Here is a 12,397-nt window from a genome sequence, read left to right as displayed (position 1 = left end):
TTTGCTGCTTTAAAAATTAATGCACTGTTATTTTCTGAATACTGCATAAGCTGCTTATGAGTACATTATGCTATCAAGCAAGCACATGCAGAAAAGCTTCCTAAACTGTTATTCTTTCAATGAAAATACAGCTGGTTCTGCTTCAAAGGCACATCTTTTCACCTGCAAATGGACTTGCTCCTACACTTATTCCTCAATTCATTGTCTTTTATTTGTGTCTGGAAATCTTTAATTGCCTTTAATTAGAAAAAAGTAAATTCAGTGCTTTAATCTTCCAAATACATTCAATCATAATTCTGTCTGGGATGAATACCAAGTTCTATTCACTGTCTGATCTCTATAACAAAGATATATAATTTATTGTCCATTTATATAGACCACACCAATTAAGATACAATAGAAAAGCGAAGAGATAAGAGTCAAAATATTTGAAAAGAAAAATTTGCAATCTAAATTTAATTACTCAAATGAATTATTAGAAGACGAGTTATTTACAGCATGCCAAAATTACTGACAAATAATAAAATTTGCTAATCAACAATAAAGACTTTTATATTTCTTTCAACATTTTAAAATAATTTCTCATCAACTGCTTCAAATCCCTTCTCCCTTGCTTAAAAAAGCAAAAAGCTATTTGGAACATTATTTTTTTCATATTATCAAAATCATACATAGAAGAACACTACAATTTGACATAGAGTCATTTTCCAACTACTATAATGAACACGATTTTTAGTTATTATATTATAAATTACAAATAACTATAGAAAATTCTTTGCAAAAGCAAGGGTCAAGAGTCTATAGCAAGTTCCAATAGCTAGGCCAGTAAACAAAACATCTGCATTTTGATAGCTGTAAGATTAATAAACTCACAAATTACATGATCACAAGCAAAATAACATTATAGTTTTAATCAGTCAAGTTGATAAAAGAAAATTATTACAAAAACCAGAAACACAATAAAACACAGATCTAATAGTCTCATCATCATTGTATACCTTTATACTTAGCTAGTCTTACAAAATGACGCCACATACTCACCTAAAGAAAAAAAAAAAGAGGTATTATCTATAAAAATAATATTTGAAAAAAGTATTTTTCTTAAAATTATTGAAGGATACCTGGGATATACAGAGGAAACTAGTTGAGTTCATCCTCAGAAACGAAAATCTCAGGAAAACTTTTGAAATTATATCACAAAGGCAACTCAAACAATGATGATTTTTCAAATTTTAGACAAAATAACTGGACATTAATTCTACGTTGCAAAGGACATACCATTATTTAATGGCATTAATACTAAAAAACAAGCACTTTACTTTGGACTCCTACAAAGATAATGCAGTAAGTTGCTTATATAAATAAACTTCTCAGAAAATGCATTAAAAATACTAACCAAGCAACAATTTATATATGTGTGTGTAGGGGAGCAAAATTTACCACCCGAAATGTCTTTTTGGCATGCAGATCATTTGAGCTGAAAACAATCAAGGCCCAGAAACACTCAGGAAGAAACTTGTACCTTCTCCCACTTAAAAAATTTAGATAGAAGGTGTGCTCTAAGAATAGAGCTATTACTAGAGATATCTGCAAAATACATGGGGCAGTGTGCTGGGAGAAACTCAGTGTTGCCTAGAGATCAGAGTGAACTCTTGTGTTCCATCATCTCTGCCTGTCTGCCTGCTTAGTCGCTCAGTTGTGTGCAACTCTTTGAGACCCCATGGACTGTAGCCCACCAGGTTCCACTGTCCACAGGATTCTCCAGGCAAGAATACTGGAGTGGGTTGCCATTCCCTTCTGCAGTGGATCTTCCTGACCCAGGGATCAAACCCAGGTCTTCTGAATCTCAGGGAGACTCTGCCTTCTGAGCCAGGGAAGCCCACATTATCTCTGCAGGACCCAGAAAACATTTGTTTACCAAACATTTGCTTTCCACCTTCATGTGAATTGCCTTCCTCTCCTTTGAAATACCAAACCACCATCCCCAAGTCCTTCTTTATTTTTGGCTGAAGATGGTATTCAAGGTGAGGGTTTCAAGCATGTGGGTGAGTTAATTTTTCCCAGGTCTCTCCCATGTAAATGTGTTATTAAACTTTTGTTTGATATTTGTCCTGTTAATCTATCTCATGTACAATATTATGAACCTCAATCCATCGTTATTCATGCACTCTGTCTATCGATATAATCCCTTGAATCTATTTGTACTTTCACTGTATGGGATTTTATTTAGGTCATACCTGAATGGCTTAATGGTTTTTCCTGCTGCTGCTGCTGCTGCTGCTGCTAAGTTACTTCAGTTGTGACCGACTCTGTGCAACCCCGTAGATGACAGCCCACTAGGCTCCTCTGTCCCTGGGATTCTCCAGGCAAGAACACTGGAGTGGGTTGTCATTTCCTTCTCCAGTGCATGAGAGTGAAAAGTGAAAGTGAAGTCCTTCAGTCATGTTCAACTCTTCGCAACCCCATGGACTGTAGCCACCAGGCTCCTCCATCCATGGGATTCTCCAGGGAAGAGTACTGGAGTGGGGTGCCATCACCTTCTCCGAGTGGTTTTCCCTACTTTCTTCATTTTAAGTCTGAATTTTGCAATAAGGAGTTCATGATCTGAGCCACAGTCAGCTTCTGGTCTTGTTTTTGCTGACTATATTCGTTGGACCTGAAGGTGAAAATGAAAGTTTCTCAGTTGTGTTCGACTCTTTGTGACCCCCTGGGGGTCACATGAATCGTGTGATTCCCATGGACTTCTCCAGGACAGAGTACTAGAGAGGGTAACCTTTCCCTTCTCCAGGGGATCTTCCCAACCTAGGGATTGAGCCCAGGTCTCCCACACTGCAGCTGGATTCTTTACCAGCTGAGCCAAAAGGGAAGCCCTGCACCTGAAGGTGGAGAAGCTCTATAATCAATCTGATTTTGGTATTGAGTTGGTATTTTGGTAGAGTTGTCTTTCATGTTGTTGGAAGAGGGTGTTTGGTATGATCAGCGCATTCTCTTCGCAAAACTTGGTTAGCCTTTGTCCTGATTCATTTTGTACTCCAAGGCCAAACTTGCCTGTTACTCCAGGTACCTGATTTCCTACTTTTCATTCCAGTTCCCTATGTTGAAAAGGACATCTTTTTTGGTGTAAGTTCTAGTAGATCTTGTAGGTTCTTCATCAGTTCAGTTCAGTTCAGTCACTCAGTCGTGTCCAACTCTTTGCAACCCCATGAATCACAGCACACCAGGCATTCCTTCCCATCACCAACTCCCGGAGTTCACTCAGACTCAAGTCCATCGAGTCAGTGATGCCATCCAGCCATCTCATCCTCTGTCGTCCCCTTCTCCTCCTGCCCCCAATCCCTCCCAGCAACAGAGTCTTTTCCAATGAGTCAACTCTTCACATGAGGTGGCCAAAGTACTGGAGTTTCAGCTTTAGCATCATTCCTTCCAAGGAAATCCCAGGACAGATCTCCTTCAGAATGGACTATTTGGATCTCCTTGCAGTCCAAGGGACTCTCAAGAGTCTTCTCCAACACCACAGTTCAAAAGCATCAATTCTTCGGCACTCAGCCTTCTTCACAGTCCAACTCTCACATCCATACAGGAACACAGGAAAAACCATAGCCTTGACTAGACGGACCTTAGTCGGCAAAGTAATGTCTCTGCTTTTGAGTATGCTCTCTAGGTTGATCATAACTTTTCTTCCAAGGAGTAAGCCTCTTTTAATTTCATGGCTGCAGTCACCATCTGCAGTGATTTTGGAGCCCCCCAAAATAAAGTCTGATACTGCTTCCACTGTTCCCCATCTATTTCCCATGACGTGATGGGAACAGATGCCATGATCTTCATTTTCTGAATGTTGAGCTTTAAGCCAACTTTTTCACTCTCCTCTTTCACTTGCATCAAGAGGCTTTTTAGTTCCTCTTCACTTTCCGCTATAAGGGTGGTGTCATCTGCATACCTGAGGTTATTGGTATTTCTCCCAGCAATCTTGATTCCAGCTTGTGTTTCTTCCAGTCCAGCGTTTCTCATGATGTACTCTGCATAGAAGTGAAATAAACAGGGTAACAATATACAGCCTTGACGTGCTTCTTTTCCTATTTGGAACTAGTCTGTTGTTCCATGTCCAGTTCTAACTGTTGCTTCCTGACTTGCATACAGATTTCTCAAGATTCAATTTCAGCTTCTTCAGCTTTAGTGGTTGGGGCATAGACTTGGATTACTATAATATAGAATGGTTTGTCTTGGAAATGAACAGAGATCATTCTGTTGTTTTGAGAGTGCACCCAAGTACTCTATTTCAGACGCTTTTGCTGACTATGAGAGCTAATCCATTCTTCTAAGAGATTCTTGCCCACAGTAGTAGATGTAATGTTCATCCAAATTAAATTTGCCCATTCCCGTCCATTTTAGTTTATTGATTCCTAAGATGTTGATGCTCACTCTTGCCATCTTCTATTTGAATACTTCCAATTTACCTTGATTCATGGATGTAACATTCCAGGCTCCCATGAATATTGTTCTTTACAGCATCAGACTATACTTTCACTACCAGATACATCAACAACTGGGTGTTGTTTCTGCTGGGCTCAGCATTTTCATTTCTTTGGAGCTATTTTTCTGCTCTTCTTCAGTAGCATATTGGGCACCTACAAACCTGGGAAGTTCATCTTTCAGTGTCCTATCTTTTACCTTTTCTTACAGTCCATGGAGCACTCAAGGCAGGAATGCTGAAGTGGTTTGCTAGTCCCATCTCCCATGGACCACGTTTTGTCTGAACTCTCCACCATGACCCGTCCTTCTTTGGTGGCCCTGCATGGCATGCCTCACAGTTTCACTGAGTCAGACAAGGCTGTGATCCATGTCATCATTTGGTTAGTTTTCTGTGATTGTGGTTTTCATTCTGTCTGTCAGCTGATGGATAAGAATAAGAGGGTTGTGAAAGCATCCTGATGGAAAGGACTGGCTGTGGGGAAAACTGGGTCTTGCTCTGGTGGGGAAGGCTAGGCTCAGTTCAGTTCAGTTCAGTCGCTCAGGTGTGTCCGACTCTTTGCGATCCCATGAATCGCAGCACGCCAGGCCTCCCTGTCCATACCAACTCCTGGAGTTCACTCAGACTCACATCCATCAAGTCCATGATGCCATCCAGCCATCTCATCCTCTGTCGTCCCCCTCTCCTCCTGCCCCCAATCCCTTCCAGCATCAGAGTCTTTTCCAATGAGTCAACTCATCGCATGAGGTGGCTAAAGTACTGGAGTTTCAGCTTTAGCACCATTCCTTCCAAAGAAATCCCAGGGCTGATCTTCAGAATGGACTGGTTGGATCTCCTTGCAGTCCAAGGGACTCTCAAGAGTCTTCTCCAACACCACAGTTCAAAACCATCAATTCTTCGGCGCTCAGCTTTCTTCACAGTCTAACTCTCACATCCATACAGGACCACTGGAAAAACCATAGCCTTGACTAGATGGACATTTGTTGGCAAAGTAATGTCTCTGCTTTTCAATATGCTATCTAGATTGGTCATAACTTTTCTTCCAAGGAGTAAGCGTCTTTTAATTTCATGGCTGCAGTCACCATCTGCAGTGATTTTGGAGTCCCCAAAAATAAAGTCTGACACTGTTTCCCCATCTGTTTCCCATGAAGTGATGGGACCGGATGCCATGATCTTCATTTTCTGAATGTTGAGCTTTAAGCCAACTTTTTCACTCTCCTCTTTCACTTTCATCAAGAGGCTTTTTAGCTTCTCTTCACTTTCTGCCATAAGGGTGGTGTCATCTGCATGTCTGAGGTTATTGATATTTCTCCCGGCAATCTTGATTCCAGCTTGTGCTTCTTCCAGTCCAGTGTTTCTCACGATGTACTCTGAATAGAAGTTAAATAAGCAGGGTAACAATATACAGCCTTGACGTACTCCTTTTCCTATTTGGAACCAGTCTATTGTTCCATGTCCAGTTCTACCTGTTGCTTCCTGACCTGCATATAGGTTTCTCAAGAGGCAGGTCAGGTGGTCTGGTATGCCCATCTCTTTCAGAATTTTCCACAGTTTCTTGGGATCCTCACAGTCAAAGGCTTTGGCATAGTCAATAAAGCAGAAATAGAATTTTTTCTGGAACTCTCTTGCTTTTTCCATGATCCAGCAGATGTTGGCAATTTGATCTCTGGTTCCTCTGCCTTTTCAAAAACCAGCTTGAACATCAGGAAGTTCACAGTTCACATATTGCTGAAGCCTGGCTTGGAGAATTTTGAGCATTACTTTACCAGTATGTGAGATGAGTGCAATTCTGTAGTAGTTGGAGCATTCTTTGGCATTGCCTTTCTTTGGGATTGGAATGAAAACTGACCATTTCCAGTCCTGTGGCCACTGCTGAGTTTTCCACATTTGCTGGCATACTGAGTGCAGCACTTTCACAGCAGCATCTTTGAGGATTTGAAATAGCTCAACTGGATTTTCATCACCTCCACTAGTTTTGTTCCTAGTGATGCTTTCTATGGCCCACTTGACTTCACATTCCAGGATGTCTGGCTCTAGGTGAGTGATCACACCGTCGTGATTATCTGGGTCATGAGGAGCTTTTTTGTACAGTTCTTCTGTGTATTCTTGCCACCTCTTCTTAATATCCTTTGCTTCTGTTAGGTCCATACCATTTCTGTCCTTCATCGAGCCCATCTTTGCATGAAATATTCCCTTGGTATCTCTAAATTTTGAAGAGATCTCTAGTCTTTCCCATTCTATTCTTTTCCTCTATTTCTTTGCATTGATCCCTGAAGAAGGCTTTCTTATCTCTTCTTGCTATTCTTTGGAACTTTGCATTCAGATGCTTATATCTTTCCTTTTCTCCTTTCCTTTTTGCTTCTCTTCTTTACACAGCTATTTGTAAGGCCTCCCCAGACATCCATTTTGCTTTTTTGCATTTCTTTTCCATGGGGATGGTCTTGATCCCTGTCTCCTGTACAATGTCACAAACCTCAGTCCATACTTGATCAGGCACTCTGTCTATCAGATCTAGTCCCTTAAATCTATTTCTCACTTCCACTGTATAATCATAAGGGATTTGATTTAGGTCATACCAGAATGATCTAGTGGTTTTCCCTACTTTCTTCAATTTAAGTCTGAATTTGGCAATAAGGAGTTCATGATCTGAGCCACAGTCTGCTCCTAAACTTGTGTTTTGTTGACTGTATAGAGCTTCTCCATCTTTGGCTGCAAAGAATATAATCAATCTGATTTTGGTGTTGACCATCTGGTGATGTCCATGTGTAGAGTCTTCTCTTGTGTTTTTGGAAGAAGGTGTTTGCTATGACCAGTGCATTTTCTTGGCAAAACTCTATTAGTTTTTGCCCTGCTTCATTTTGCATTCCAAGGCCAAATTTGCCTGTTACTCCAGGTGTTTCTTGACTTCCTACTTTTGCATTCCAGTCCCCTAGAATGAAAAGGACATCTTTTTTGGGTGTTAGTTCTAAAAGGTCTTGTAGGTCTTCATAAAATCATTCAACTTCAGTTTCTTCAGCATTACTGTTTGGGGCATAGACTTGGATAACTGTTATACTGAATGGTTTGCCTTGGAGATGAACAGAGATCATTCTGTTGTTTTTGAGATTGCATCCAAGTACTGCATTTTGGACTCTTTAGTTGACCATGATGCCTACTCCATTTCTTCTGAGGGATTCCTGCCTGCAGTAGTAGATATAATGGTCATCTGAGTTAAATTCACCCATTCCAGTCCATTTCAGTTCGCTGATTCCTAGAATGTCGACGTTCACTCTTGCCATCTCTTGTTTGACCACTTCCAATTTGCCTTGATTCATGGACCTGACATTGCAGGTTTCTATGCAGTATTGCTCTTTACAGCATTGGATCTTGCTTCTATCACCAGTCACATCCACAACTGGGTGCTGTTTTTGCTTTGGCTCCATCCCTTCATTCTTTCTGGAGTTATTTCTCCATGGAGCTTCAGTAGCATATTGGGCACCTAATGACCTGGGAAGTTCTCCTTTAGGTATCCTATCATTTTGCGTTTTCATACTGTTCATGGGGTTCTCAAGGCAAGAATACTGAAGTGGTTTGCCATTCCCTTCTCTAATGGACCACATTCTGCCAGATTTCTCCACCATGTCCCACCTGTCTTGAGTTGCCCCGCAGGCATGGCTTGGTTTCATTGAGTTAGACAAGGCTGTGGTCCTAGTGTGATTAGATTGCCTAGTTTTCTGTGAGTATGGTTTCAGTGTGTCTGCCCTCTGACACCCTCTTCGAACACCTACCATCTTAATTGGGTTTCTCTTACCTTGGGCATGGGGTATCTCTTCACGGCTGCTCCAGCAAAGCACAGCCGCGGCTCCTTACCTTGGACGAGGGGTATTTCCTTACCGCCGCCATTCCTGACCTTCAACGTGGTATAGCTCCTCTAGGCCCTCCTGTGCCTGCTCAGCCATCGCTCCTCAGTTTTCATTACAATCCCAAAGAAGAGCAATCTAAAAGAATGTTCAAACTACCACACAATAGCACTCATCTCAAATGCTAGTAAGGTAATGCTTAAAATCCTTCAAGCTAGGCTTCAACAGTACGTGAAATAAGAATTTTAAGATGTTCATGTTGGATTTAGAAAAGGCAGAGGAACCAGAGATCAAACTGCCAACATCCACTGAATCAAATATAAAGCAAGGAATTTCAGAAAAACATCTACTTCTGACTCATTGACTATGCTAAAGCCTCTGACTGTGTGGATCATAACAAACTGGAAAATTCGTAAAGAGATGGGAATACCAGACCACCTTACTACCTCCTGAGAAACTTGTATGAAGGTCAAGAAGCAACAGTTAGAACCAGACATGGAACAATAGACTGCTTCAAAATTGGGAAAGGAGTATGTCAAGGCTGTACATCGTCACCCTGCTTATTTAACTTCTATGCTGAGGTAGATGAAGCACAAGCTGGAGTCAAGATTGCCAGGATAAATATCAATAACCTCAGATATGCAGATGACATCACTCATGGCAGAAAGCAAAGAGGAGCTAAAGAGCCTCTTGATGAGGGTGAAAGAGAAGAGTGAACAAGCTGGCTTAAAACTCATCATCCAAAAAAGTAAGATCATGGCATCTGGTCCCACCACTTCCTGGCAAACAGATAGGGAAACAATAGAAACAGTGACAGACTTTATTTTCTTGGGCTCCAAAATCACTGTAAATGGTGCCTGAAGCCATGAAAATGAAAGATGCTTTGCTCCCTGGAAGAAAAGCTTGACAAATCTAGATAGCATATTCAAAAGCAGAGATATCACTTTGCTGACAAAGGTCCATCTAGTCAAGGCTATCGTTTTTCCAGGGGTCATGTATGGATGTGAGAATTGGACTATAAAGAAAGCTGAGTGCCAAAGAATTGATGTATTGAACTGTCATGTTGGAAAAGTCTCTTGAGAGTCCTTTGGACTGCAAGGAGATCCAACCAGTCAATCCTAAAGGAAATCAGTCCTGAATATTCATCGGAAGAACTGATGCTGAAGCTGAAGCTCCAATACTTTGGCCACCTGATGCAAAGAGCTGACTCATTAGAGAAGACCTGATTCTCAGTAAGACTGAAGACAGGAGAAGGGGCTGACAGAGGATGAGATGGTTGGATGGCATCACCAACTCAATGAACATGAGTGTGAGCCAACTCTGGGAGATGGTGAAGGACAGGGAAACCTGGCACGCTGCAGTCCATGGAATCATAAAGAGTCGGACAGGACCGAGTGACTGAATAACAATACTGCATAACAGAATCCTTAGAACAACTTAGTATAGGAAGAGGAATGTGACTTTACAATTTGTATGAATATAACTAAATCAAAGGAAAATATACAATGATTATAGAACAGAATACTTTAGAGATACTTAGTATGTTTACTTTTAAAAATGGATTATTAGATATAATTCAATTTCAATAAAAATCCTAGCAGATGCTTTATTTTTTCTATTATCAATGATGAGAGAAATCAGAACAGTAGTTGCATATGGGAGGGTGGGATAGAGACATTGGAACTATTTGAGAGGATAGAAATGTTCTGCATTTTGATTGGCATATATGGTTACATGGATATATACACTTGTCAAAATTCTAAAAATTGCTTACAAGTTGGATGCGAATTGTTCCCGAATATGTTTATTCTTTATTCATGTGGTTTTGCACATCCCATTTGATCAAACTCCAACCTGGTAAGTCAGTCCTTCTCTTTAAATACATAAATAATATAACAATCTATACTATTATTGATACAGCATCCCATAAGTGAAGGGAGGATATAAAAAATCAAATATCATAAAACTTCTCTCAAGCAATAATATAGCCAGAAGTTTTTTATTTTCCAGTTATCCATTAGATGAATGAGATCTTTTCATAAGACTTTAATTTTATGTTTTATTTTAATATATGCAATAAAATTCCATGGACAGAGGAACCTGGCAGGCTACAGTCCATGGGGCTGCAGATTTGGACATGACTTAGTGACTAACCCATGGTCACACACAGCAATAATAACAATAATCACATATTATACAGTAAAAGGCATCTCCAAAACAGTAAGTCACTTCAGTCAAGTCTGACTTTTTACAACCCTATGGGTTGTAGCCCACTAGGCTCCTCTGTCCATGGGTTTCTCTAGACAAGAATACTGGAGTGGGTTGCCATGCCCTCTTCCAGGGGATCTTCCTGACCCAAGGATCAAACCTTCATCTCTTACATCTTCTGAATTGACAAGTGGGGTCTTTACCACTACTGCCACCTGAAGCCCTTTTAATGTATATTGTTTGTTTTTATTTGTGTATTTAGATTTCCACTTATATGAATTGGCTCCTCATATTTTCTGCCCATTTTACTAATGGGTTTCCAGATTATTTTATTTATTTATAGTAGGACTTTATTTAGTGCTCCCCAGGTGGTGTTAGTGGTAAAGAACCCAAATGCCAATGCAGGAAACATAAGACAGGTGGGTTCACTCCCTGAGTCAGGAAGATCCTCTGGAGAAGGGCATGACAACCCACTCTAGTGTTCTTGTCTGGAGAATCTCATGAAGCTTGGCAGGCTATGGTCCACAGGGTTGCAAAGAGTTGGACACAACTGAAGCAACTTAGCGTACATGCATGCAGGGTTTAATCTTTCAACATGTAAATTTTTAACTGGTTATAAATTTTAAATATTTTCCCTTTGTCTGCATCTTCTCTGTTTTGCAGAAATATCTTCTCCTTTAGGAGTATACTTTATGCATCATATTTATAAAACAGGTATATAGTCTTTTGGTACCAATCACTTCTACTTATTTTTTGACTTGCAACTTCTTTATCTGTTAGTTATTTAGAAGAGTTTTTTAACTAATTATTATTATAATTACTTTCTAATTTCCAAAGGGATGGGAACAGGTGAGAAGAGGAAGGAACATGTAAGAAGAGAGGGTGATGGTGGGCATAGAAGTTAACTTTTTGACTTTTAACTGATTTCTAATTTACTACACTCTTCAAAGTTGTAGTTGTAGGATATTGCTTCTATAAAATTGAGGAGACTTGGTTGTGACCTAGTATGTAGGTAATTTTTTGTAAATACTCCAGGCATTATTGAAAAGATTGGGTAGGAAATCATGCACTTAGAGCACAGTCTAAATCAGAGAAGATTCCTTTTATCTTTCTATGCTGATGACTGGACTTCTCGCTAGTTCACCATTTTACTAAGGCTAAATTTTAATGCAGAATTTTGAGGCTATCACATTATTGCCACTAAGAGTCAACAGAACTGAAAGATTTCATAAGGATAACAAGAAATAAACATGATAATATTAAAATTATTGACTACATACAAGCACACAGCCTTAAGAATAAAAATAGAAATCTTTTTGCTTTTATCAAGTCGATAAAAATTGTAAGAGCTTTGAAAAATCCTAAGTACAAAAATGTGTTTCTTTATAGATAAATAAGGCTGCGCTTATTTTTGTTCCTTAAAACCTCTGTGCATTCCCTTGTTATTCGTATTCTGTGCATCATATGTATGAGGGAAAAGTTGTTTTGTTAATATCACACAAACAATTGCTTTTTTCTTCATCTCAATTCACAAGAATGTATCAAAGGGGATTCATTGCTTACCAATTTGCTTTCTGTACTGATCAACAGGAAGTTTTATAGTGGAGGCATCTTTTCTGCCCATCTTTGATCTCCAAGATGCCTGCTGCAAAGAAAAAAAATAATTATGATGAAGTCCTAAAAAAATCAAAAGGACTGTTTAAAAACTTTGGGAATAATTCATTTCATAAAATTTGCTTTTAAAGCAATGAGTAAAAATTCATTTGACTCATTCCCATTCAGTTCAGTTCAGTCGCTCAGTTGTGTCTGAATCTTTGCGACCCCACAGACTGCAGCACACCAGACCTCCCTGTCCTTCACTATCTCCTGTAACTTGTTCAAA

At 39.8% G+C, this 12,397-nt stretch overlaps 1 protein-coding gene across 1 annotated transcript in view; it reads right to left on the bottom strand.

The window, feature by feature from the left end:
* TRIQK (triple QxxK/R motif containing) overlaps positions 1 to 12,139 on the bottom strand; it is a 39,126-nt gene extending 26,987 nt beyond the window's left edge. Inside the window, exon 1 of the mRNA XM_068984084.1 lies at positions 12,079 to 12,139. Coding sequence (XP_068840185.1) covers positions 12,079 to 12,139 — 61 coding nt within the window. The remainder of the gene's footprint in view (positions 1 to 12,078) is intronic.
* Between the last annotated feature and the right edge of the window lie 258 nt (positions 12,140 to 12,397).

The sequence above is a fragment of the Capricornis sumatraensis genome, chromosome 11 (genome assembly GCF_032405125.1).
Source record: "Capricornis sumatraensis isolate serow.1 chromosome 11, serow.2, whole genome shotgun sequence".
NCBI classification, from domain to species: domain Eukaryota; kingdom Metazoa; phylum Chordata; class Mammalia; order Artiodactyla; family Bovidae; genus Capricornis; species Capricornis sumatraensis.
Note: the sequence above shows the minus strand (reverse complement) of the source record. Positions and strands in the feature narration are given on the sequence as shown.